General features: G+C 43.4%; 1 protein-coding gene across 1 annotated transcript in view; it reads right to left on the minus strand.

Annotated features, from left to right (window-relative positions):
• The window catches only part of ippk (inositol 1,3,4,5,6-pentakisphosphate 2-kinase), a 66,402-nt gene extending 57,377 nt beyond the window's left edge, over window positions 1-9,025 (minus strand). The window contains exon 1 of the mRNA XM_055648272.1: window positions 8,792-9,025. Within this exon, the coding sequence (XP_055504247.1) occupies window positions 8,792-8,872 (81 nt within the window). The 5' untranslated portion in view covers window positions 8,873-9,025. The remainder of the gene's footprint in view (window positions 1-8,791) is intronic.
• Between the last annotated feature and the right edge of the window lie 16,892 nt (window positions 9,026-25,917).

Consider the following 25,917-nt stretch of genomic DNA (forward strand, 5'->3'; position numbering starts at 1 on the left):
TAACAAACACATATGAAGCCATGTACCACAAACATGATGGTGCCCCTGAAATGGGGGGGGGGGGGACAGACTATATATAAACATAGCAGTAATTTTTACATGGTGAAACCAAAATGTATAAAAAATACCCTTTCATAAAATCTGACAATGTGCACTTTAACCAGTGTTTTTTTTCCTATTACAAATCTCAAATTGTGGAGAACAGAGGCAAATAAATAAATGAAGGGTCTTTGTCCCAAACATTATGGAGGGCACTGTATGACTATTAAACACTATTGCCTCTTGATCCTTTAATCTCTGTATATTCACATGCCTATCCAGTAGCCTCTTAAATATCTGCTTCCACCATTGCAGTGCATTCCCGGCACCTGCCACTGTGTAACATGCCTTCTCTCCTAGATCAACGTGTTGCTACTTTAAGCTATGAATCATATCCCAAGATTCTTCTGTTAATCAATGCTGTTAAGGGCCCTGCCATAAACCTAAATGCTTCCCTTACATTTGGCCTCCCAAAGCACCTTACCTAACACTTGCCCAGATTAAAGTTAACCTGCCATGTCACTGCCCATGTATGCAATTGAGCTATAACCTGCCCTATCCTTTGACAGATCCTAATTTTATTATCTTATTTCTGCCAATTTTGATCAAAATTAAAATCTCATCCAAGTTTTCCTTACGTGCTGAACGCTAGGATAGTTTAGGCCTGTCATAATAGAAGGGAATCAGAATATGTCAAGACATTAAAGTGAATATAAACATCTGGGGTCGAATTGTCTGAATATCAAACAACATTGCTTGATGGAGGTTTGATAGAACCCCTGACGTTCCCATTTTCCTGAACACTCCCCATCAGTTCCCTCGCTGCAATGCGTGCTGCCATGGACTTTAGTTCCCCAGTGGAAGCTCCCAGCCCTTGCATTTATTGAAGTGAATAAAAACATTTGGGACCAAATCATATGAACATCAACCAAAATTGGATGAGGAGTTTGGCAGCTCAGTGGAGGCACACAGGCTAGGGAATTACAAATAACCACCTTCCTCAGAAGCTCCAATGAACCTCTGATTTACAAGAGCACTTCCTAATCATAACCACTTCCCTACATTCAAGATTCCCCAACTATCATATAGCATAGAAACAGGGCCTATGGCCCAAGCTTGTGCATGTCGTCCAAGATGCCTCGTTTACTCTAGTCCCATCTGCCTGCGTTTGGCCCATATCTTAACCTTTCCTATATACCCGTCCAAGGGTCTTTTAAATGCTGTAATTGTACCCGTCACAGCTGCTCATTTTATATACTTATCACCCTCAGAGTGGTGATAAGTATATACACTTAGGCAATGAAACTTTAATTGGGTAACACAGCTTTAGCATTCCCAAACCAAAGGCAACATAGCTTTAACATTTCCAAACCAAAGGCAACATAGCTTTCGCATTTCCAAACCAAAGGCAACACAGCTTTAGCATTTACTAACCAAAGGTAAGACAGCTTTACCATTTTCAAACTATATTTCCAAACCACATTAAGGGCACTGAAAGGTCAGTAAAACCACGCAGTTTAGTTTACATGTGTTCAGTGTTATTCACAGCTCAGACTGAGAGACGTGACCCTCTCGCTCACCCATCTTGCAGAGACTGACTGAGGCACTCAACACTTCCGGGTTTTATAGTCCCTCCGGAAGGGGCGTGGCCTTCAGGAGAGAGAATCTCAACATTTTTTAAACACTAATAACTCTTTTATTTTTCCTCTTGCCCTGCGCAGCGGGGGGATCCTGAGTACGATGGCCTAAAATCACAACCGTAAGTGGCAGCGTTTTTTCTAAAATCAATATACAGAACAGGAAGTGGTCAAGATCAGACTTTTAGTAATATAGATATAATTATAGAAGGAAGTCATATCTCGTCAGTGCCAAAATTTGCACATTAATTAAGCCAATTAGAAAATGAGATCGAAAAAGTAACACCGCAATCTAGTGCTCATATCAGGCACGAACCGTGAGTAATTACTCAGGGTAGACAGTCAGTCGGCTTTTAAAAAATCTTAAGACGCGCAGGCGCAGTTTGTCTCCTCTCAGTAAGCTGCCAGTTGACTTTTATAAAGTCTTCAAAAGCCATATCTCTTAATTAAGTACCGTATTTCCCAGCACCTGCGTCGAAGATGCACCTCCATTTTGCGTTGCTAAATTTTGAAAAAAGGCTGGCGGGTCATAGAATTTTTCACGCTATAAAAATAATAAAAATCTATCAAAAATAAAAATAAATAAAGAAAGAAATAATTCAATTTGCCCAAGGCTTCCAGATCTCCTCCATTCTGAATGACTGAATGGGTGGGGGGTGGTGGATGATGGCAGGTGGAGAGACAGGGGAAAAACAGGAGCACACTGTGACAAGTTAAATCAGTTGTGATCTTATTGAATGACAATACTAGTTCAAGGGACCATTGGGGGGGGGAAAAAGAGTTCCTTTCACAGCGTGTGGAGACTGGCCCGGGGTAAAGTTGTGGGGGGCAGGAGCGTTGAGAAGGAGGGGGTCGGGGATCACGTCTGGAAAGACTGCTGGGGTCCTTGGATGGAGTCGGGGGGGGGGGTGGGGAGGGGGGGGGGGGGGGGGGGGGGGGGGGGGGGGGGGGGGGGGGGGGCGACAAGTGCAGTGCAGCATTTCCTGCGGTTGCAAGGGAAAGTACCGAGGGAGGTGGCAGTTTGGGTGTGAAGGGACGAATTGACCAGGGAGTTGCGGAGGGAACGATCTCTGCGGAAAGCAGAAAGGGGAGGAGATGAGAAAATGTGGCCAGTGGTAGGATCCCGTTGGAGGAGGCGTGTCAGAGGATATGTTATATGATGGGTGGAAGGCGAGGACAAGGGGGATTCTGTCCTTGTTACAAGTAAGGGGGATGGGGAGTAAGAGCAGAGCTGCGAGATACAGAGGAGACCCTGGTGAGAGCCTAATCTATAATAGAAGCGGGGAACCCGTTCCCTAAAGAATGAGGACATCTCCGATGCCCTGGTCTGGAACAATTCATCCTGGGTGCAGATGCAGTAGGAAATGGAATGATGTACAGCAAAGTGCAATGGGCAAAAGATTAAAAGGCAATCTAAAGGGCAACATTTTCACACACAGGGTGTGGGTAAATAAAGTACGACCAACTAGATGGAAGTCGTTGAGACAGGTACAACAATGACATTTAAAATACATTTGGACTGGTACATGAATAAGAATGTTTAAGGGATATATGCCCAAATGCAGATAAATGGATCTAGCTTCGAAAAAGCATCCAGACTGTTTCTGTGCTGTTCTACACTTGCCAACTGCATGGATGCAAAGTGATGTATACCTCAAAAAGAGTATTTCACTGCAGTGGCAATAGTGAAACTATGTTTTTGCACTACTAGTTAGAGTAAAGCAATGTATCCCAGCCTATCTAATCTCACCCGACAAAGTCCTCTAATGCAGGAAACACCCTGGTGACTCCCATAGCTATCTAGACTACACTTCTTTCCACCCCACTTCCTATAAAGTCTATCCCCTACTCGCACCTGTGCCCAGGATGAGGTTTTCCATACCAGGGCATCGGACCCCTCTTCCATTATAGATGAGGCTGGGAACCTCAGGTTGGGAACCCTTGCACTAAGGTCTCCTCGATATCCCACAGCTCCGCTCTTGCTCTCCCTCTCCCCATTCATAACAAGGCAGAGTCTCCCTTGTCCTCACCTTCCACCCCATCAGCCATCACATGCAGCATATAATTCTCCAATATTTTTGCACCTCCAACGGGATCCCACTACTGGCCACATCTTCTCATTTCCACCCCTTTCTGCTTTCCGCAGAGACCGTTCCCTCCACAACTCCCTGGTGAACATGTCCCTCCCCAGGTACTTTCCCCTGCAACCGCAGGAGATGCAACACCTGTACCTGTACCTCCCCCCTCGACTCCATCCAAGGACCCCCACAGTCTTTTCAGGTGAGGCAGAGGTTCACTTGCACCTCCACCAACCTCATCTACTGTTCCAGGTGTCAACTCCTGTATATCGGCAAGGCCAAACGCAGCATGCCGATCGTTTCGCTGAACACCTCCACTCAGTCCGCCTTAACCTACCTGATCTCCGGTTGTTCAGTCTTTAACTCCCCCTCCCATTCCCAATCTGACCTTTCTGTCACGGGACTCCCCAATTGTCAGTGAGGCCCAGCGCAAATTGGAGGAACAGCACCTCATATTTTGCTTGGGTAGCTTACACCGCAGCGGTATAATAATAATGGATGGGATTTATATAGCGCCTTTCTAGATACTCAAGGCGCTTTACATCGCATTATTCATTCACTCCTCAGTCACACTCGGTGGTGGTGAGCTACTTCTGTAGCCACAGCTGCCCTGGGGCAGACTGACGGAAGCGTGGCCGCTAATCTGCGCCTACGGCCCCTCCGACCACCACCAAGCACTCACACACATTCACACGCAGGCAAAGGTGGGTGAAGTGTCTTGCCCAAGGACACAACGACAGTATACACTCCAAGCGGGATTCGAACCGGCTACCTTCCGGTCGCCAGCCGAACACTTAGCCCATTGCGCCATCTGTCGCCCATGACAGCAGTATGAACATTTAATTCTCTAACTTCAAACAGCCCTTGCTTTCCCTCTCTCCATCCCCCTCCCCCAGTTCTCCCACCAGTCTTATTGTCTCCAACTACATTCTATCTCTGTCCCGCCCACTCCACTGACATCAGTCTGAAGAAGGTTCTCAACCCTAAACGTCACCCATTCCTTCTCTCCAGAGATGCTGCCCGTCCCGCTGAGTTACTCCAGCATTTTGTATCTACCTTCGATTTAAATCAGCATCTGCAATATGATGTTCCAACTCTATATTCTATGCCCCGACCAAGGAAAGCAAGCACAAGTACCTTGAAGTCTGGATCAGTTGTCCCATCTCTGATGAAGACTATTATCTAAATGGTGGCCGATTGGGAAAGGGGGAGATGCAGCGAGACCTGGGTGTCATGGTACACCAGTCATTGAAGGTAGGCATGCAGGTGCAGCAGGCAGTAAAGAAAGCGAATGGTATGTTAGCTTTCATTGCAAAAGGATTTGAGTATAGGAGCAGAGAGGTTCTACTGCAGTTGTACAGGGTCTTGGTGATGACACACCTGGAGTATTGCGTACAGTTTTGGTCTCCAAATCTGAGGAAGGACATTATTGCCATAGAGGGAGTGCAGAGACGGTTCACCAGACTGATTCCTGGGATGTCAGGACTGTCTTATGAACTGGATAGACTTGGTTTTTACTCTCTAGAATTTAGAAGATTGAGAGGGGATCTTATAGAAACTTACAAAATTCTTAAGGGGTTGGACAGGCTAGATGCAGGAAGATTGTTCCCGATGTTGGGGAAGTCCAGGACAAGGGGTCACAGCTTAAGGATAAAGGGGAAATCCTTTAAAACCGAGATGAGAAGAACTTTTTTCACACAGAGAGTGGTGAATCTCTGGAACTCTCTGCCACAGAGGGTAGTTGAGGCCAGTTCATTGGCTATATTTAAGAGGGAGTTAGATGTGGCCCTTGTGGCTAAGGGGATCAGGGGGTATGGAGAGAAGGCAGGTACGGGATACTGAGTTGGATGATCAGCCATGATTATTGAATGGCGGTGCAGGCTCGAAGGGCCGAATGGCCTACTCCTGCACCTAATTTCTATGTTTCTATGTGCCTCAATTACCAAAAAAAGGACCATTTCATCAAGTTTAAAACTTGTTTGGACAAGTAACAGTCTCACTGGATAATTTGATTCATTCTCTTGGGAATTTTTTTTTGCAGCCATGCTATCTGTACATACCTCTTCCCCACAAGATGAACCATGCAGGTTTAGACACTTAACCTTTTAGGTTTCGTCTGAATAAGGGTCTCGACCCGAAACATCACCTGTTCCTTCTCTCCAGAGATGCTGCCTATCCCGCTGAATTACTCCAGCATTGTGTCTACCTTAGGTTTAGACACTTGTTATGACATTTTGACACCAGCCATGGTTGGCCTTGAACATATCAGCATTTTCCAAAGTTCCACCACCCCTTTCTTTCAAGTCTTGCAAAATGGATCGTACTTTATTTTGGATCATTAGGGCACATGCCACTGATTTGAATCTTCTTGTCATATGCTTAATCCTGTTTCATTCTCTTCATTATAAAATCTCTGCCATTTGGAAAGTACGTGCAAGGGTAGCATTCTACCACAATTAAAAGAGATCTGCACCCAATAATCAGTTAATAATCAATGATACCAATTAGAAGTGGCTTGTTTCCTTTTGCACTCATGTTAACAGTCTGTGTGAGCAGCTCTCACAGTATTGATGTCAGTCTAGTGCCCAACAAAACTTGTTAAATAACTCGGGGTCAAAGATAAGTTCCTTATGGATTCTTAAGGAAACTGCATGGGGAGAAAAGGAAAAACATTGCTAACAAGTTACTTTCTGTGACTGTATTGAAGACAATCCCATTCAGCAGGTGTTGAATTTTTCAACTTCAAAAAGGGTGATTTTTTAAAATATACACAAGTAGAATACTTGAGAACTTCAAATACATGTGGGGGGAAATGTTGAAATAATGACAGTTCATAAGGTCAAAAGTGATTGAAGCAGAATTAGGCTATTCGGCATATTAAGTCTACTCCACCATTCAATTGTGGTTGATCTACCTCTCCCTCCTTACCCCATTCTCCTGCCTTCTCCCCATAAACCCCGACACCCGTACTAATCACAAATCTGTCTATATCAGTCTTAAAAATATCCATTGACTTGGGACTTCACAGCCTTCTGTGTCCAAGAATTCCAGATTCACTACCCACTGACTAAAGAAATTCCTTCTCATCTCCTTCCTGAAGGAACTTCCTTTAATTCTGAGGCTGTGACCTCTAGTCTTAGACACTCCAATTAGTGGAGGCATCCTCTCCACATCCACTACATCCAAGCCTTTCACCATTCAGTACGTTTCAATGAGGTCCCCTCTCACTCTTCTAAACTCCAGCGAATACAGGCCCAGTGCCGTCAAACATTCATCATATGTTAACCCACTCCTGGGATCATTCTTGTAACCTCCTCTGGATCCTCTCCAGGGCCAGCATTCTTCCTCAGATATGGTGCCCAAAATGGCTCATAATACTCCAAATGAGGCCTTAAAGCATCAGCATTACATCCCTGTTTTTGTAATTCGAATTTCTCTGCACCATAATTGGTATATGTGACAATAAACTGACTTCGAAACCTATTCTAGCCCTCCTGAAATAAATAAATGCTAGCATTGCATTTGCCTTCTTTACTACTGTTGTGACTGAGTAGTAATTAAAATTGCAAAACTGATTTTTCTAGTTGCCAACTGATATCCCTCCCCAGTCCATCTACAACCTTCAAACTAATGCTGTCTCCACACACACTAGGCATCCCTTCATGATTATATGGGATGCAAGAATCTACAAGGAGAAAGACATACAAATGAGTCAAGGTCAGAGGGATCTGAATGTTCTCGTGCATGAATCACAGAAAGATAACAGGCACATCTAAACATGTTGTTGAAAAGATAAGCTGCATAAAGTTTAAGAACAAGAAGTTTTGTTAGAGTCGTACAGGGTGTTGGTGAGGGTGCACCTGGAATACTATGCATAGTTTTGGTCCCTTTACATGGAAAGATATAGTAGTATTGGAGGCAATCCAAAGGTGATTCACCAGGCTAATTCCAGGAATGAGAGGTTGCCCCTTCATGACAGGCTAGACAGTTTGGATCAGTATTTATTGGAGTTTTAAAGCACGAGATGTAACATAATGTTACATACCTACATGTAGCATAATTACCAATACATCAACCTCAAAGTACGAGCACAGTTGGTTATTTTCAAAGTTGTTTGCTAATTTCAAACGATAGGGCAATAAATATTGAGACACTTTGGATATTGTAGAAACACCAGTTTCTACTTCTATGCGCGACGATTTACTAGCTTACTCACTAAGTCCTCGTTATTCTACAAGACTGTAACACATTAAAACTGAAGTAAGCACATTAAAAAAGCCACCAATTTAAAAAAGAACTGCTCGTCTATCGACAGATGCTGCCTTGTCAAAGCACCGAGTGCGTTTACTATCTTTATATTCCAATTTTACAGCATCTGCCGTGCTTTGCTTTCGCAACATTAAAGCATTACATCGCAAATTAGTAAACCTCTCCTGGGTCCGTTAAAATCAGGAAAGCTCACAAAGTGCAATACGTTTCTATTCATATTTGTTTAGAGTGGGCAGAGAGGAAGTAGACACTACGTGGTTTATTTCAAGGAAGGGCACCATTTTCCTGCAAATGGTTCCCCCCCCCTAGTTAGTTCAACTGATTTTTGCAGTTAAAATAGTTTGATCATTAAATCCTCATTATTTTTGCAGATTGCAACAAATTACAAGTAGTTCAACGAATGCATGTGCAGTTGTTCTCTCCGAGAGGATAAATTTCTAGCAAGAGGAATAGCTACCCATTCAACACAACAGCAAGTGATACTGCAACAATTTTAAGGGCCCATCGTGCACCCCGAGGATGCAATAACGTTGGCTTGGTGCGCAGAAAAAAAAATGCAGGATGCCGACCTGACCTTTTGGCGGGGCGGGGCTCGGGCTGGGGGTGTGCAATGGGAGAGGAAGCCCCAGGTTTGTGGGGATGCTGCCCGCCCAGGGGCAGCTTTGGCGCTGCTTGCACCCAGGATGCAGGTGAGCGGGCGGGAGGGACGGGCGGGCGCGAGGAGCGAACAGCGAGCACCCGCGTGCAGCCCGGCGCGCCCACACCCACCTGCACATGAGACACGACCAAACTTCGGTTGCCCTCTCCGTGGTACTTCCACTCGTTTTCATCCGGTTCCTTCAGTTCCATAACCACCCGTCGGCTGGGTAGTAGATGTTGTGATGATGGCGGTGGCGATTTCCTGCCCCTTTACCGCCGGCTTCCCTCCGTCTCTATCGCATCGACGCCTCCACCGCTCGCGCTCTCTCTCTCTCTCTCGCTCTCGCGCGCGCGCGCATACAGGAAGGAGAAGGGGGGGGGGGAAAAAACAAGCCGGCAGGATCGCCGGAAGTGCCCGGCCAGTTTCCGGTTCGGCGGTTCCCGTTAATGCGATTGGCCGGTTCCACCCCGCCCCGCCCCCTGACCCGCCCCCCCCCCCGCCAGCCGGCCCCTGACCCCCCCTGACCCCCCCCCCCCCCCAGCCGGCCCCGCCCCCCGCCAGCCGGCCCCGCCCCCGCCTCTGCAACTGTCATCACCCATCGCCTCCACGACGGGCCGAATGGTCTCCTTCGCTGCGGCAACCTATCCCAGCAAGTGCCACAAAGACATTCAGCAAATCAGGTAGCGTGTGTGGAGGAATAACAGAGCAAATGTTTCAGAAGGTAGACAAAATGCTGGAGAAACCCAGCGGGTGAGGCAGCATCTACGTTTCGACCCGAAACAACACCTATTTCCTTCGCTCCATAGATGCTGCCTCACACGCTGGGTTTCTCCAGCATTTTGTCTACCTTCGATTTTCCAGCATCTGCGGTTCCTTCTTAAGCAAATGTTTCAGATCCGTGCCCTATCATCAGATTTATAACCAGAACTGAAATCTGTTATTTTTCCCAAGCATGATGATAAGTGTTTGCGGGTCCTGTGGGTATGCTCTTCAGCAATTGACTGCGCCTCTCCTCTTAATCTCTTAATCTTTCGATTATAAAATCGAAGTAAAAGATTACTTTTATCTGAGTGAAATCCGATTCTAAAATAAAACAGTTTTAAAACTAAATAAAGTCCATGCTTCATTTAACTTCATAAAGAGGCGCCCAGGGTGCTCATTATACTCATTGACTGCATACATCACAAGCATAGTGAAAACGAAAAGGTGGTAAGAATTGGAGTCTAATTCTTTAGTTCCTTCTTTCATTAAATTTGCAGCATGGAATGTGCATTGTAATAATGTCTTATTTCACATGCATTCAATAATATATGAAAATCAAAACCGATATATGCTGGTAACCTAAAACAACATATTCTGGAAACACACAGGAAGAATGTTCTACGTACAGCAGCACTTGTATCTAATCATTTATGTTTCCAACAACACAAAAAAAAATAGCTAAGGAGAGATTGGCTTTGAATTTGTAACATTGTTCCTGAAAGGAGTAGGAGCCCAGGAATGCTGTGTGACAGGAAAAGGTGAAGGGGGGTCTCTTAATTGGTTTGTGACAATGCATTAAACAGACTCCAGACCCTGTTCGGTCCCATGGCATCATGTCTAACATGGGCAAAGAAACCACATCCTGATTATCACTTACCATCTTTAGCGGATTAATCAGTGCTCCTTTATGTTGAACAACACTTGGAAGAAATACTAAATGAAGCAAGGATACAGAGTGGGTTCCACTGTCCATCATCAGCCATTTGGGCGCCGTCCTGTGTATGGCTGCCTAGCCAGCAGCTGTCCGGCTTTTTCACTCTTTTTTTAATTTTTAGTGAGTTTTAGTGTTGTTTTTAGGAGGTCTAGACTTTTTTATGTGGGGGGAGAAGGGGGGGGAAGGGGGAAACTTCTTTCTAGGGTCCCTACCTGGTTGGATAGGCAGCTTTTCTCCGGGCTGCACCGTCGACCCGTCCTCGCGGCCTACCAGCGGGCCTGGAGCGGCGTTTTCCTGTCGGGGACCGCCCAGAACCTCGGCTTCGGCGGCAGCACAGCGCTGGAGTGCTATCGCGGAGCGGAGCACGCGATGCCCTGCCCGGGTCGCCGCGCTGGAGCTCCGGTGAGCTAAAGAACCGCCGAGAAAAAACATCGCGGAGCTGCGGGACTGTGGAGCGGCCAGCCGCGGGCGGCGGCGCCAAACTTTACACCGGGAGCCTGGGATCTCGCGACGAGGTCGCCAGTGGAAATGCTCCAACCGGCGCGGCCTGTTTGGCTTCGGAAGCTGCGGTATCCGGTAAGGAGGCGGCCGTTCCAAGTGTCCCAAGCCGCTGAGAGGACTCTCCCGACGCCAGAGCACCATCAACTGGCTAGAACGGCCTGGAACATCGGGCCTCCGTAGAGGCAACTGTGGGGGCCTCAATAGGCCCGACTATGGGTGAACTGGGGATGGGGACTGGACATTGTGCCTTCCCTCATAATGGAAACCATTGTGGGGGGATATTTTTATGTTAAAGATCTTTATTATTGTTATGTTTTAGCTGAAAGGACGCTGCACGGAGAGGACGCTGGCGCTGTTTGTTCGCTGCTTCTCCGTCTGCTATTGCCTCTTGTGTTCTTGTTTGTGTTCTGTTTTTGTTTTGTTTTGATTTTGTTTTTTGTTTGCCTTGCCCTGTAAAGCGACTTTGAGTCCTTGAAAAGCGCTATAGAAATTCAATTTATTATTATTATTATTATCATCAGCAATGGCTTAGTAGCAGCAACACTAACCAAGCTGGCCAAATTCTGAAATACGTAGCTATCATACAAGGTCTGTAGAAGATTGTGATTCAGATTCAAATTAGTTTATTGCAATATACATCATGTCGCAATGGAATTCCTTGTTCGCAAGAAACACATAGATAGAGTAAACGGTATACATGATAATGATAGAGACAACAATAAATACAAAGGTTCAGTCTACTTGATCATTTCTTCACCAAACTACATGTGACAAGTGCAACTGTCTATGATGGCATTAGTAGGTGCTAACCACAAAGTCCTTGTGGAAACTTCTGACATCATTCTGAGTATACCTTCATGGTATTATTTAGCACAAAACATTTCTGCTAACTCTAAAGTGGGTATACACAAGACACTGCAGCAGCAAAAATGTGCACCAATGCAATCTTTAACTTCAAACCAGGTAAAGTCCTCGCTCTGCCATTACTATCAAACCAAGGAATTAACTCTGGTTCATTGAGGAGTGCAGAACTGCATGTTGACAGCAGCTGCAGGCATACCTAAATCGATGAGGTGCCAAACTAGCCATACAGGATTGTTTGCACTCTAGATAGCAAAAAAAGAAAAACAGCAAAAAGATCTCACAACTTTCAGATCCAATCAAAACACTGCATTGCTACCACATCTAATTGTGAATGGAGTTTAATCCAATCAAGTGTGAGCTGCTGCACATTTGGATTTCTAGTGCAAGGGAAAAGTACACCGTTAATGGCAGGATTCTTAACAGCATTGATATACAGAGAGATCTAGAGGTCAAGGCCATAGCTCCCTGAAAGAGGCAACGCAGATAGATGGAATGGTAAGTAAGGCATACAGTATGCTTGCCTTCATCAGTCTGGCATTGAATATGAGAATCAAAAAATCAGTTTGCAGCTTCATATGACTAGTTAGGCTGTATTTGGAGTATAATATGCATTCTGTCATTGCTGGAACGACGTGAAGGCTTTAGCGAGGGTGCTGAAGATGTTTACCAGAATTATGCCTTGATTAGAGGCTATTACCAATAAGGAGAGGTTGACAAACTTGGATTATTTTCTTAGGAACATCAGAGTTTGAGGAAAGACCTGATAGGTATATAAAATTATGAAAGTCAGAGATAGGATAGAAGTCAGAACCTATTTTCCAGGGTAGAAATGTCAAAGGCTAGAGGGCATAGCTTTAAGATCAGACAGTGGTGGGTGAATGGAATGCACTGCCAAGGGTGATGGTGGAAGCAGGTACAATATTTTTATGGATATGCAGGGAATGGAGAAGTATGGATAACATACCGGCAGAGGAGATTAACTTGGCATCATGGCGAGCACAGATATTGTCAGTTGACAGTAGACACAAATGCTGGAGAAACTCTGGGTGAGGCAGCATCTATGGAGAGAAGGAAATAGGCAATGTTTCGGGTTGAAACCCTTCTTCAGACTGATGTGAGGGTGTGTGGGGGGGGCGGGAGGAAGAAAGGAAGAGGTGGAGCTAGAGGGCTGAGAAGTGGAGAAGAAAGTAAGGACTACCTGAATTTAGAGGTCAATGTTCATACCGCTGGGGTACAAACTGCCCAAGCGAAATATGAGGTGCTGCTCCTACAATTTTTGGTGGTTCTCATACTGGCCATGGAGGAGGCCCAGGACAGAAAGGTCAGATTCGGAATGGGGAGTTGAAGTGCTGAGCCACCGGGAGATCAGGTTCGTTATTGCAAACCGAGCGGAGGTGTTCGGTGAAGCAATCACCAAGCCTACGCTTGGTCTCACCGATGTAGAGCAATTGACATCTAGAACAGCGGATGCAATAGATGAGGTTGGAGGAGGTGCAGGTGAACCTCTGCCGCACCTGGAAAGACTGCTTGGGTCCTTGAATGGAGTCAAGGGGGGAGGTAAAGCGACAAGTGTACCATTTCTTGTGGTTGCAAGGGAAAGTGCCCGGAGAGGGGGTGGTTCAGGTGGGAAGGGACAAATTGACCATGGAGTTACGGAGGGAGCGGTCTCTGCGGAAAGCAGACAGGGGAGGAGATGGGAAGATGTGGCAAGTGGTGGGATCACTTTGGAGGTGGCGAAAATGTCGGAGGATTATTTGTTGTGTGTGATCCCCTTAGCCACAATGTGGCCCTTGTGGCTAAGGGGATCAGGGGGTATGGAGAGAAGGCAGGTACGGGATACTGAGTTGGATGATCAGCCATGATCATATTGAATGGCGGTGCAGGCTCGAAGGGCCGAATGGCCTACTCCTGCACCTAATTTCTATGTTTCTATGTTTCTATGATGGCTGGTAGGGTGGAAGGTGAGGACAATGGGGACTCTGCCCTTGTTCCGAGTGGGGGGATGGGGAGTGAGAGCAGATAAGAGACCCTGGTGAGAGCCTCATCTATGGTAGAAGAAGGGAACCCCCGTTCACTGAAGAATGAGGACATCTACGATGCCCTGATGTGGAACGCCTTATCCTGGGTGCAGATGCGGCGTAGACGGAGGAATTGGGAGGCCTGTTCTTGGCGATCAAGTACTTCCTAACCATTTTTGATAACCATAAGAAAAATTTTTTGAGTATGTTCAACATGGAGATAAATAGATATTTCTATATTAGCAATTTCATGTAATATAAGGTTATGGATGAAAGTATCTAGGATCAAACCTACTCCTGCTTGTTTCTTATGTTATCATACTTTTTGTCTTTAAAGACTGTCATGTGAGAGAGTTTGTGCACTTATTACTCACACAGTGGAATCAGGCTACAAGCTTCTGATATTGCATGTTCCTGCATGTAAAATAAAAAAGATGCAGCTGAAATATTGAAGAGTTATGGTTATGGTGATTCTAAAATGGCTTCATGTATGCATGCTGAAAGCTGTCCATGCAGAGCATATAGGACCTGTCAATATCGAAACACTGGCCAGAGGCTCTGTGTGCTGCCCTATGATTCCTCTGGACATCGAAGATCTGGTGAAGTCCTACTTGGCATGTCAGCACTGCAGGCCATCGCTGCCCACAAACATGGCGATGCCTAGCTTAGCCCTTCCTGAGGCCACCCACTATTTTTTCTGTTGAGAATGGAGTGTTTCCACCTGTAGATCGATAGCCAGTCAGAGTGGTAAGAATTTGGGTTGTGCACCTCAACAGGGCAGTCCATAGAGGCTTTGAGGCCAGTCTTTGCAACCCACAGCTTCCCTGAAGAACTGGCTGCTCATGTTTGCACAGTTTGCCTTGCTGCAATGGAATCTGGTACAGTTTAACATCTTATACCATCCACCATTTTATTGAGGGAGTGAATAAATAGAATCAATGAAATTGCAAATATTGAACAATTTAACTAGTTATATAAGTGGTTGACTTACATTATTTCTTCGTAATTACAGCTGCACAACAGGATGTCCCAACTGAGATGTGATGTGCCGATACTTGAGAATGTGGCTGAGCTGGAGAGGCAGCTGGGGCCGGCCGGGAGGCACATATTTAACTGAGAGACAATGAAAGAAACCTCCTGGACATGCAATAACAGTAAGATGGAGCCATGAAGAAATTGTGCAAGCACTGGGATTCAGGGTTTACGTATGAAGATGTTTGACAGATATTGGAAGTGTCACATAAGTAAATTCCATGCGCTGATACTTAAGAAGATGGTGTTCAAAAACATAAAATACAGAATGAGTGTAGATATAGTGTAGGATGGTTTTTGTGATGCAGCCAAATGAATGACGCACAGTTTACATAAACAGTTTATCTACTCGAAGTGAGTACCCGAGTACACAGTTAGGGATGGCAAATGCAATTGTTGAGGTCTCAGAGATTGGGCAGTTAAGTAAATCAATTCAGTTTATAGTTAGTTGAATTTATAACTGTGCAAACATATAAATATTTAACTTAATATCATAAAAAATGATAACAGTGCATATATATGTAAATATTTAACTTCCTAACCGTATAATGTTGTGGATTTGTGTGGTTTTAGTTAAAGGGGAAACTGGGTAGTGTAAATAATTCTTAGGGTGCCTGTAGGAACTGAATGTACTTTATTGAATAACTTTGATACAATGTACTAAACAGCTGTTTAGTTGAGAATTACTGCCAATGAACTATGTTCTCTTCATAATGCTACCTTTGTCTAATCGCTTATGCATAAAGCAACACAAAGAAACCTATAGTTATAAGAAAGAAGATATGTTGTATAAACTTATAGTTTGCTACAATGTAACATCTAACAAAACAGGTTTCATTCCAAGCAATTTTATTGCATATTTGCGTACTATAATATACCTTAATTTCAGTTTCTTCTAGACACTAATCAGTAAATGGCACAAGATAAGTACATCATTGTTATTTAATCTATTTTAATAGCAATAATAGAAGATGTGATCGAAAGTCCATTCTAATTAAGCTCATAAACAAGCAATCTTAAAATCTTAAACGTTGGAGATTGATCATTGTTTTTCTGGAATGGACACAATTAAAGATCTCATTAGCTTTTGAGTGAATCCACAATCAAGAAAAAAATATACATTGGAAACTGTTGAAGTTGCTATCAAAAAACAGAGAATGAGAAAATGGGAAAATGGGGTGCAATCCACAAGCAAAATGATAGAATATGTAATCAAAAGTAGTCGTGGAAATTAATGGTGTGGACAGGGTTGAAAGCTATGTTGTGTGTACACTGTGTTCAGCTTTTGATTTTCTATCACCACCTTTTACTTAATATAATCACACATACAGTTCTTTAATCTTTGCTCTTTTACTCCCTTTGATAAACCTTGCCTTTTTTTCCTCCTTCCAAGCATTTTGTTTTATCTCTCACTATTTCTAATTCTGATTTCATCAACGTAATATTACACAGTTTTTCTATATACCTGTATTTCCCGGCAATGAAGATGCACCTGGGTCGAAGACGCACCCCCATTTTGAGTTGCTAAATTTTGAAAAAAGGCTGGCGGGCCATAGAATTTCTCACGCTATAAAAATAATAAAAAATCTATCAAAAATAAAAATAAAGAAAGTAACAATTCAATTTCCAGATTCACTGGATAATGATCCGGGGCCTAACATTATTTCAAATTGTCCTGCGTCCTATGAAAATGCATGGTTAATTTTAATAAGCTTAGCAAAATTGGAGTTCAAAATCACATTGTGCAGGTATGAGAGTGGTTCAAACTACAAGATTAAAATCCATATAGCCAGTCTGGTTATGGGCAAGGAGAGAGTTGCACAACTCAATGTTAACTCAAAAGCTCTCTAACATTAGCCTAAAAACATCCAATTGGATACCTAGAGGTGGTGAGAGGAAAGCAAGTCTTCCTTTCTCAGATCGAAGAAATGAATCCAGATGTACACATATAAATTACTGATCTACATTTATCTAAAACTTTAGCCAATCAACTGCAACTAGTTTTCTTTGGGGAAGAATGAAAGGACAATTAAAACACTATAAATTAGATTCATTCAATACAACAAGTCTATGACTCTAAATCAGCAAATTAAATTACAGGATAAAAATACTATACTGCAGCTACAAGTAAACACTCCACTAAAATTTGCCAGAATAATTAAGGGGTGGCACAGTGACACATCTGTAGAGCTTGCTGCCTCACAGCGCTGGAGATCTGGGTTCAATCCTGACTATGGGTCCTTGCAGAGTTTGTACATCCTCCCTGTGACCGTGTGGGTTTTCTCCCAGTGGTTTCTAGCCACATTCCAAAGACGAGCAGATTTGTAGGTTAATTGGCTTGTAAATTGCCCCTAGTGTGTAAGTTGTGAATGTGGGATAACATAGAACTAGAATGAATGGATGATCGATGGCCAGATTCCTGAACCAAAGCACTCTATTCCCATTTCTAACTTAGGAAGGTATTCCCAGGAGGACAGGGGAAATGTTTCAAGGATATGCTCAAAGCTTCCATAAAGAAATGCAACTTCCCCACTGACTCCTGGGAACACCTGGCCTTTGTCTGTTCAAATTGGAGAAGAATTATTGAAGGCATTGAGATGGCATGGCCATGCATTAGTGACAGAGATAGTGAACTACCTAACAAACTACTCACCGTTCCGGCTCTTCAGCCACCTTTAGTCCACCTGTGGCTGAATCTATGATTCCCACATTGGCTTTATTAGCCACCTCACAACCCACAAAACTGTAGCGCAAGTAAATTATCCTTGATAACAAGGGATAGCCTGGGAAGAAGAAAAAGTACAAGATATTCAAAATGTTTGTCACATATAAGGTCACATAAATGTGAGTACATGGGTCCATGTTTTTTTTAATGTTTAAGAATCAAGAGTCAAGAGTATTATTTTGAATATGTCCCAAAACAGAATATGAAATTCTTACTTGCGGCAGCACAACAGATGTGTAAACACAGGACTCAGTAGACACCATCATAAACAACAAGATGTTCAATATATAAAAACAAAAAAACAATATAGAGCAAAGACAAAAACAACGCCACCAAATCCCTAGTGCAATCAAGACAGTTTGTAGTTTGGAATTTAAGTGGAGTTCATAGTGTTGAATAGCCTGATGGTTGTTGGGAAGAAGCTGCTCCTGAACCTGATTGTTAATTTTCAGGGATCTCTGCCTTCTTCCCGATAGCAGGAGTGAAATGAGAGTGTGGGCAGGGTGGTGTGGGTCCCTGAAGATGTGGCTGCCTTTTGAAGACAGCACATCTTTTAGATCCTTTCAATGATGGGGAGATTATAGTTTTTTTTTAATTTATAATTATAGCTATAAAAATAGTTGAGAAAAATAACATGAATAATCTCATAATTAAACATTTAAATCTGGGTTTCTCACATTTAATTCATTCAATTACTGCATTCATCAATGTTCAACATTATTTTATTATGATTGCTTTTATTATTATTATTGATTTAATACAAAGCATTAATACCATTTTTTATACTAAATCAATGCAACAGAAAAACTTTTTACGCCACTGATCCATTCCAGTGATCACAATATTGATTCCTCTTTCATTGTTCATTGTTCAAATGTATCTGTTTAAAACTATGGTCAAAACATAAATTTTAGTGAATAGTCAACTTGCATTGACCCCGTTTTAGTCATCATAACCCTGGGTGTGTCATCATAACTTGAATAATTGCGTTTCAGCAGCAACCGATTTTAGGTTTCGCACAGTCGAGGATGAATAAGATGGTGCACAGTAGGGAACCCAAACAAATTCAGCAAGCCAGACAGAGAATGATTGTTAAAAAGTTCACATCTCACAAGCCGAATGTGAGACGCATGACCACAATACATGAGTACAAATGAATACATGGTGCAAAGGGAAGCAGTCTTGGAACCAAGTTTGCACCATTTTCAAGTGCAAGGTCTATTCCAAATTTGTCCTGCCACAATCTCAAATCTAGTAGCTATTACTACAATGGATGTGAGATATGTGGAGTTTATTGTTAATAGACATTAAATAGAGATTATTTGAATTTTAACCTTTTTATCCCCCAGTGTCCTTTGAACGGAACGTCAATTAATATAGTTTGTTTAATGGAAACCTTAGATGTAACTTTTTTCTAAATTCTTTCAGTGATAAAATCTTGAAATGTAATACAAGGCAATAAAAAAGACATTTCCATTGTTTTCATATCAGCATTTGAAGCAAAGCTAATCTTATTTCCAAATTGTGGGATTTTTATATCTGCAACCAATATGCTTTTGTTACGTGAAACAGTTTGAGGACAATCATTGCTTTAGAGGTTCCTCTAATGTTGCTTTGATGGCCTCCATTGTCTTGGTTATACAATGGTCCTCGGAGGACTTTCCCAGTCGTTAGATTTTCTCCTAAATTCAGTTGTGGATGATGGTCAGATTTTTTTTACTGTTTCGAAATAAGTTTTTTTTTCCATTTTCAGTTTTTATAATATGCTGCATTTCTCGAGAATTACACGCCTCATTGAAAATGGAACTTCCTTAAAACACAACTGCTGATCAAAAATAAAGAACTGAGAAAAACTGAACTGTTGACATCTATATATTTTTTAAAATAGTTCCTTATGAGTGCCAATGAAGAGGTTTGAACACAGTAATGCATTTACCTTGGAAAATCCATTACACCTGGCATATATATTTATGTCTATTACAAAACTGGCATATGTATTTTTCTATTTGGGCAAATGTTGAAGAGAAAGCCTTTATTTTATACATGATTTTAAAAAAAATGCCTTACAAAGGAATAGAAAAAAGTGAATTATGTTATGCTTGAGTAGGAATAGTGTTCACATTAATGACTTCAGTGTGTTTGATTTAAGGTGATTGATGCCCCAGCAAAAAGGACCCTGCAGTCAAACTGTTTTACTTGGACCCCTGTTGACATAAAATCAGTATCGTTGTACATGATCGAAACAGGCACCCTATGGGCCTGCAGTGAAATGATTAGCCTTGATTTTCTCTGGAATTTGGAAAATTAAGTTCCAGTTTTGGTTGTATAATCTTCATATGTAATTAATAAATTGCACTTTATGAGTAATCGCGCATGAGTTGTATAAATCTGCTTCCTTTTCCTATTGCCCAATTTGCTGCAACATCCCAAAACTACCCCTTTCTAACTTATTTTTTATTTTTGTGACAATCTGTTGGGTCTTTTCAAATTTATTTTATGCACCATTTCCACCTTCAGTACATTAAGAAAAGAAAAGAAACAATTAACATTTCAGGTCCAGGTCCAAACTGTTTTTATTCATTACATATGCAATTTATTTATTACATATGAAGATAATAAAACCAAAACTGAAACTCAATTTTCCAAATCCTGGTTTTATTTCTGATTTCCTGTGTCAGCAGTTTCCTTTATTGTCATTCTGTAAATCAAGCCTCTTCTCCTCTTCCTGTTGTAAACCACACAATAATAATCATAATAATTCAGACCAATTTTAACAGAAATTAGATAGGCAGTCAAATTAATTTCATATCAGTCATTTCATATACAAAGTCCAATCCAAGATACTTTTAACTCAGTTATTAGCACTGTAACCAAACTAAATATTGTGTGCTTATAAACTCAATTTCAACTCTTGTACGATTACTGACTTGGAATACAATTACTGAGTAATGACTTGGAATACTTTCATATGGAATACAATGGGCATATCTTTACAGTGACAGAGGCAAAGTTTAAAGGAGATGTTTTTTACTCAGAGTGGTGGATGCCTGGTATACACTTGCAGGAATGGCGGTGGAAGCAGATACAATGTGGTTTTTAAGAGGCCTTTTGATAGTCATGATTATGCAGGGAATGGGGGGGGGGGGGTGTGGATATAGAGGCCTCACTCTGACAATGGAGGAGGTGCAGGACAGAAAGGTCAGTATGGGAATGGGAAGGGGAATTAAGATATTGGGCAACCGGGACATCTCAGAGGCAAAGGCAGACTGAGTGAAGGTGTTCAGTGAAACGATAGCCCAGTCTTCGCTTGAACTTGCCGATCCCCACTTTTCTCTGTTCTACAGTATGCTCCATCCATCCAGTCAAACCAGCATGGAATCGATTGTATTTTCCAAAATTAGCTTATTTTGAATCTGTGATATAGCACATGATTCCGATTGGAATCTTACCATCACAGTGTTTAAAAAAAAGAAAACTTTAAATCCCTCAACAGCATAAGAATTCCAACAGAAGGGTCAAAACTTTTAGCCAATCTGCAGATTACTTAACCATTCAGAGCTTGATTACAGAAAGGACCATAATTATTGATGCAAATCCAATTACAACAGCAATAACTGGAGCCCGAGTAGGAAACGTGCATATCTTTCACCGGATGGAGAAACTTTATATTTTTCCACCCAAGAAAGCAAGTGCACAACAAATGTGACAAAACAATGGCATTGTCTGAAATGGGCTCAGTTAAAGAGCAATCAGGGATTAAATATATGGCCTATAAGGATTATGGCCTTGCCAGCATCTATTTTTCCTCAGGGAATAATCCTCAGCGTCCACAAAAAAAAGAGAATTGAGGATATTGGAAGCAACATAATAAGAAAGGATTCATTAGTTAAGAATTCGTCAAAACATCTTGCTTGCTTTTTCTTGCACCTGCCACTAATTGTCAGGACCATGCAATACCCATATTCCCAGTGAAAGAGTACCCTCCCATTGGTACGGAACATTTGCATTTTTCAGCTTGAAATTGTGCAATATGGTGCATACTGCAGCGAGTCTTATAACACACTTGAATGCAATATATATGCTTTAAATTGGATTGGAGCGTTTTTGAAAGGGGGGAGGCTGTGCGATCACTGATCACTGGCCTTGGGGGTACCCGGTGAGAGAGTGGAGCAACCGAGTGGGGAGAGGGTGTGGAAGAAGGGTAGGAACCTTTTGAAATTTGATGTATTAAAATCATATTTTAGTGCACTGTAGAAGTATGATTTCAATTTTTTTTTGTATGAAGTATTTTTTTAAGAGGTTAGTTAACTTTTTAAGGGGTACTATTTATCCACACACCAAGGGTGATGGGTGTATGGAACAAGCTGCCAGAGGAGGTAGTTGAGGCAGGGACCATCCCAACATTTAAGAAAAAGTTAGAGTGATACATGGATAGGACAGGTTTGGAGGTATGGACCAAAAGCAGGTAGCGTAGCTGGGACATGTTGGCGGGTGTGGGCAAGTTGCGCCGAAGGGCCTGTTTTCACACTGTATCACTCTATGACTACATTATACCTCCACCATGCATGAATACTTCAAAATCAAGTGATCGAGTTTTATTGCCATATACTCAAGCATAGAAACCTAGAAAATAGGTGCAGGAATAGGCCATTCGGCCCTTCGAGCCAGCACTGCCATTCAACATGATCATGGCTATTCATCTAAAATCAGTACCTCTTTCCTGTTTTTCCCCATATCCTTTGATGTTGTTAGCCCCAAGAACTAAATGTAACTCTCTCTTGAAAACATCCAGTGAATTGGCCTGCACTGCCTTCTGTGGCAGAGAATTCCACAGATTCACAACTCTCTACGTGAAGAAAGTTTGTCCTCATCTCAGTCCTACCTGCCCCCCCCCCCCCCCCCCTTTATTCTTAAACTGTGACCCATGGTTCTGAACGCCCCCAACATCGGGAACATTTTTCATGCAGTTACAGTAAGTGAAAATCTAGCAGGCAGCAGGGTGCTTTCTCCAACCACCCCCATTTGAAGTCCACTACCTTCCACCGTATGTACCCAGTGCTTGGTACTTACTTCCAGCAGCCACTGGTTGTCCTCCAGAATGCACCGAGCCGCAGCCTTGGGGGTGCCGGTCACCTGGGCAAATTCGACACAGAGTGGGGAGAGGGTGTGGAAGAAGGGTAGGAACCTTTTGAATTTGATCCCTCTCTCTCCTCTCAACCCCCCCTGTACTCTCCCCCTCTATCTCTCCCCTCCCCCTCTTTCCCCCCTTTCTAAGAGGTAACTTTCTCTCTCTCTCTCACCCCCTCCTCTCTCCCCTGTCTCCCCCTCTCACTCCCACTCTCTCCCCTTCCCTTCTCTCTCCCCCCCCTCTCTCTCTCCCCCCTCTCTCTCTCCCCCTCTATCTCTCCCCTCTCTCTCTCCCCCCTCTCTCCTCTCCCACCTCTTAAGAAAACCTAATCTTCCCCCTCTCTCTTGTCCCTCTCTCTGGAGGTATGGACCCCCCCCTCCCCTCTCTTTCCCCTAACATCTCTCCCCTCTCTTTCCCCTAACTCTCTCTCCCCTCTCTCTCCTCTTCCCCTCCCCCCTCTCTTTCTTCTCTCTCTCCCCCCCTCTCTCTCCTCTCACCTCTCCTCCTTGCTTCCCCCAACCTCTTGATCTCCCTTTCTCTCTCCCCCCCTCTCTCCCTCTCCACAACTCTCTTTTCCCTCTCTCTCAGGAATAGGCCATTCTCTCTCTCGAGCCCCCCTGCTATTCAATATGATCCTCTATTCCCCATACCTCTTTCTCCCTCCTACCTCACTCTTCCCCTTGTCCTCTCTCCCCTCTCTTTCTCCTCTGTCTATCTCTTTTTCTTTGGCCCCCTATCTCTCCCTTTCCCCGTTTCTCTCTTTCCCCCCCCCTCCCCCCCTTTCTTTTACCACCACTCTCTCTTCCCCTTCTCTCTCCCATTCCCCTCCTCCCTCTCGGGAACCCCCTTTCTCTCTTCCCTCTTTCTTCCCTCTCACACCCCTCTCTCACTTCACCCCCCCCTCTCCCACCTCACTCTCCCCCCCCTCTCTCCCCCCCCCCCCTTCTTCTCTCTCTCTCCACCGTCACTCCCTCCCCCCCCCCCCCTGTCTCTCCCCCCCAGCCACTGTCTCCCCGTCTCCTTCTCCCTCTCTCTCTCTCTCTTCACCTCCCTTTGAGAGTCTGTCCCTTCGGCAACAGAGACTCGCGGCAGCGGCGCGACGCCTCCGACGGCTCCACGGCCCGGGACACTCGCACTGTCCGGAGCGCTCCATGGCCAGAGCTGCAGCGAGTGACACGCCGGCCCCGGCAAACACTCGTCCGTCCCGGCTCCGCGCATCTGTTCCAGCCGCTGGTTCTGCTCCCATCCCTCCCGCAGCCCCCACTCTCCAACACCCGCGGACCGTGCAGTTTATCCGAGTTATGAAATTTTCGTTGATCACAAAATTTCTCACCAGTGAGCGTGAGGTATTTCTGATGAGCGTGAGGGCGTGAGAGTTTGCTTGAGGGCGTGAGTCTCACGCTCAAAGCGTGAGAGTTGGCAGCCCTGCAGCTACTCTCCCTCCCTGGAAACATGTTCTTCATATCCCGAAGTACGTGCTCTGAGTGATGCACATTGCATAATAGGACACTAAGAATTGAAATCATTGCTGACCAAGGAACTGGTTAATGCTGGGATAGACTTACAGATTAGATGTAGAATTGATATAGTATGGGCAACATATACACAATCTCCATCTAAAACATCAATCTGGAGACCCAAACCAAATGCAAGTGGACTGGAATTGTGGCTATTTCTCTTGATACTGCACCTCAGTGTTTTTAAAAAAAAGATTTTTCGGCAATATCAATGTCTTTGAATTTGAAGGTGAGTCTTGTTATTACATGTACAAATATTTGACTTACTTATTTAAACAATGTTTTGGGCAAGTTGTCCAGACATACACACCCCATCAAACATCTATTTCACAATATCTTAAAGTAGTGTAAATGATTAATCCCTTTTGTTATCTGTGCAGTTTTTTATTTTGCTTTTTCATGCAAGGCCAAGGAAATTAATCTGCACGCTGCTGTGTTTTTCTACTTGGGAAAAATTGTCCTGATAGCGTTCTTTCCTCTTTTATAAAACATAATTTGTAGTCTTAAAGGTGTTTACAAATTTTGTGTTATGAAAGAGGAAGTGAACACTGCAAACACCGGAATATATTTTCTACTGTGGTGTATTTATAACCAAACTTTCATTTATTGGTGATGCATATGATAAATTCTATAAACAAATTGTTTATATATCTCTATGATTTCTTAAGTCACAAAATATTAACTCTTATCCTGAGATGTATTGAGTCATTGTTGAGTCATTTTTGGCAACAATTCAGTATTGAATCATTTGTTGACAAGCTAGTTATTAGTATCAATTCAATCATCCAATGAGAACTTCATTTAAAATTATTTAAACAACAGAAATTGAGAGGTTTATGGTACTCAGCGCAGCGTGGTTTCCAACACTGTGGAGTGATAAATAAAATGGTAACAAAAAAATCTGATGGTGGTAATTGAAATATTTTACTGAAGCCTTTATAAAGCCGTTTTTAACACCATGAGTAATTGCCTACCATCATGACAGGTATATTGGTGAAACATGAAGAGGAAAGAGAATGAGTTTCTGGAAGTTACAACAAGAAACATAACAATGGAAGACCTCAGCTCATCAAGCAACATGGATGCAAAAGGGGTTAATTAACATTTCAGAAAAGGGAGGGAAGAATGGAATGCCAACGTCCCCGGGTGTTGTACCTCTTGTGAACAGGTTGACCCACTTAGAAGCTGTTGGGACAGAAGACGTTATTACACTGAGCGGCGGACTGGCTTGCGAATCAAAAAGGGCTGTTGAGCCAAAACCAAAGAGGCCAATGTCAGGCAACGCCATTGTAGTTTTAGACTCCATAGTGAGAGGTACGGACAGGGGTTTCTGCGGGAACAGACGGGATTCCTTATTGCACAGAGGGTGGCTGCTTGAGGGCTGTCTAGTCTCTGCCAGCTGTCTGAGCAATCACATTCATTCCATTCCTCTCCCCATCCCACCAACCTATTTCCCAGTAAACTATTCTTTCACATGGATATCAACTCCCCCTCCCAATTCTCCCATGAGCCACCTACATGAGGGGCAACTCACAGTCGCCAATTAACCTAAAAGGCCAGCAACATCTTTGGAATGTGGAGGGAAACAACGCAACGGAGAGGTACGGACAGGGGTTTAGCGGCAATAGATGGGATTCGAGGATGGTGTGCTGCCTTCCTGGTGCCAGGATCCAGGATGTCACGGACAGAGTGCAGAAAATCCTCAAGGGCGAAGGTGAACATCCGGAAGTGGTAGTGCATGTCGGCACAAACAATGTCAGAAAGAAGGGGATG

This window comes from Leucoraja erinacea, chromosome 16, assembly GCF_028641065.1.
Source record: "Leucoraja erinacea ecotype New England chromosome 16, Leri_hhj_1, whole genome shotgun sequence".
NCBI lineage: Eukaryota > Metazoa > Chordata > Chondrichthyes > Rajiformes > Rajidae > Leucoraja > Leucoraja erinaceus.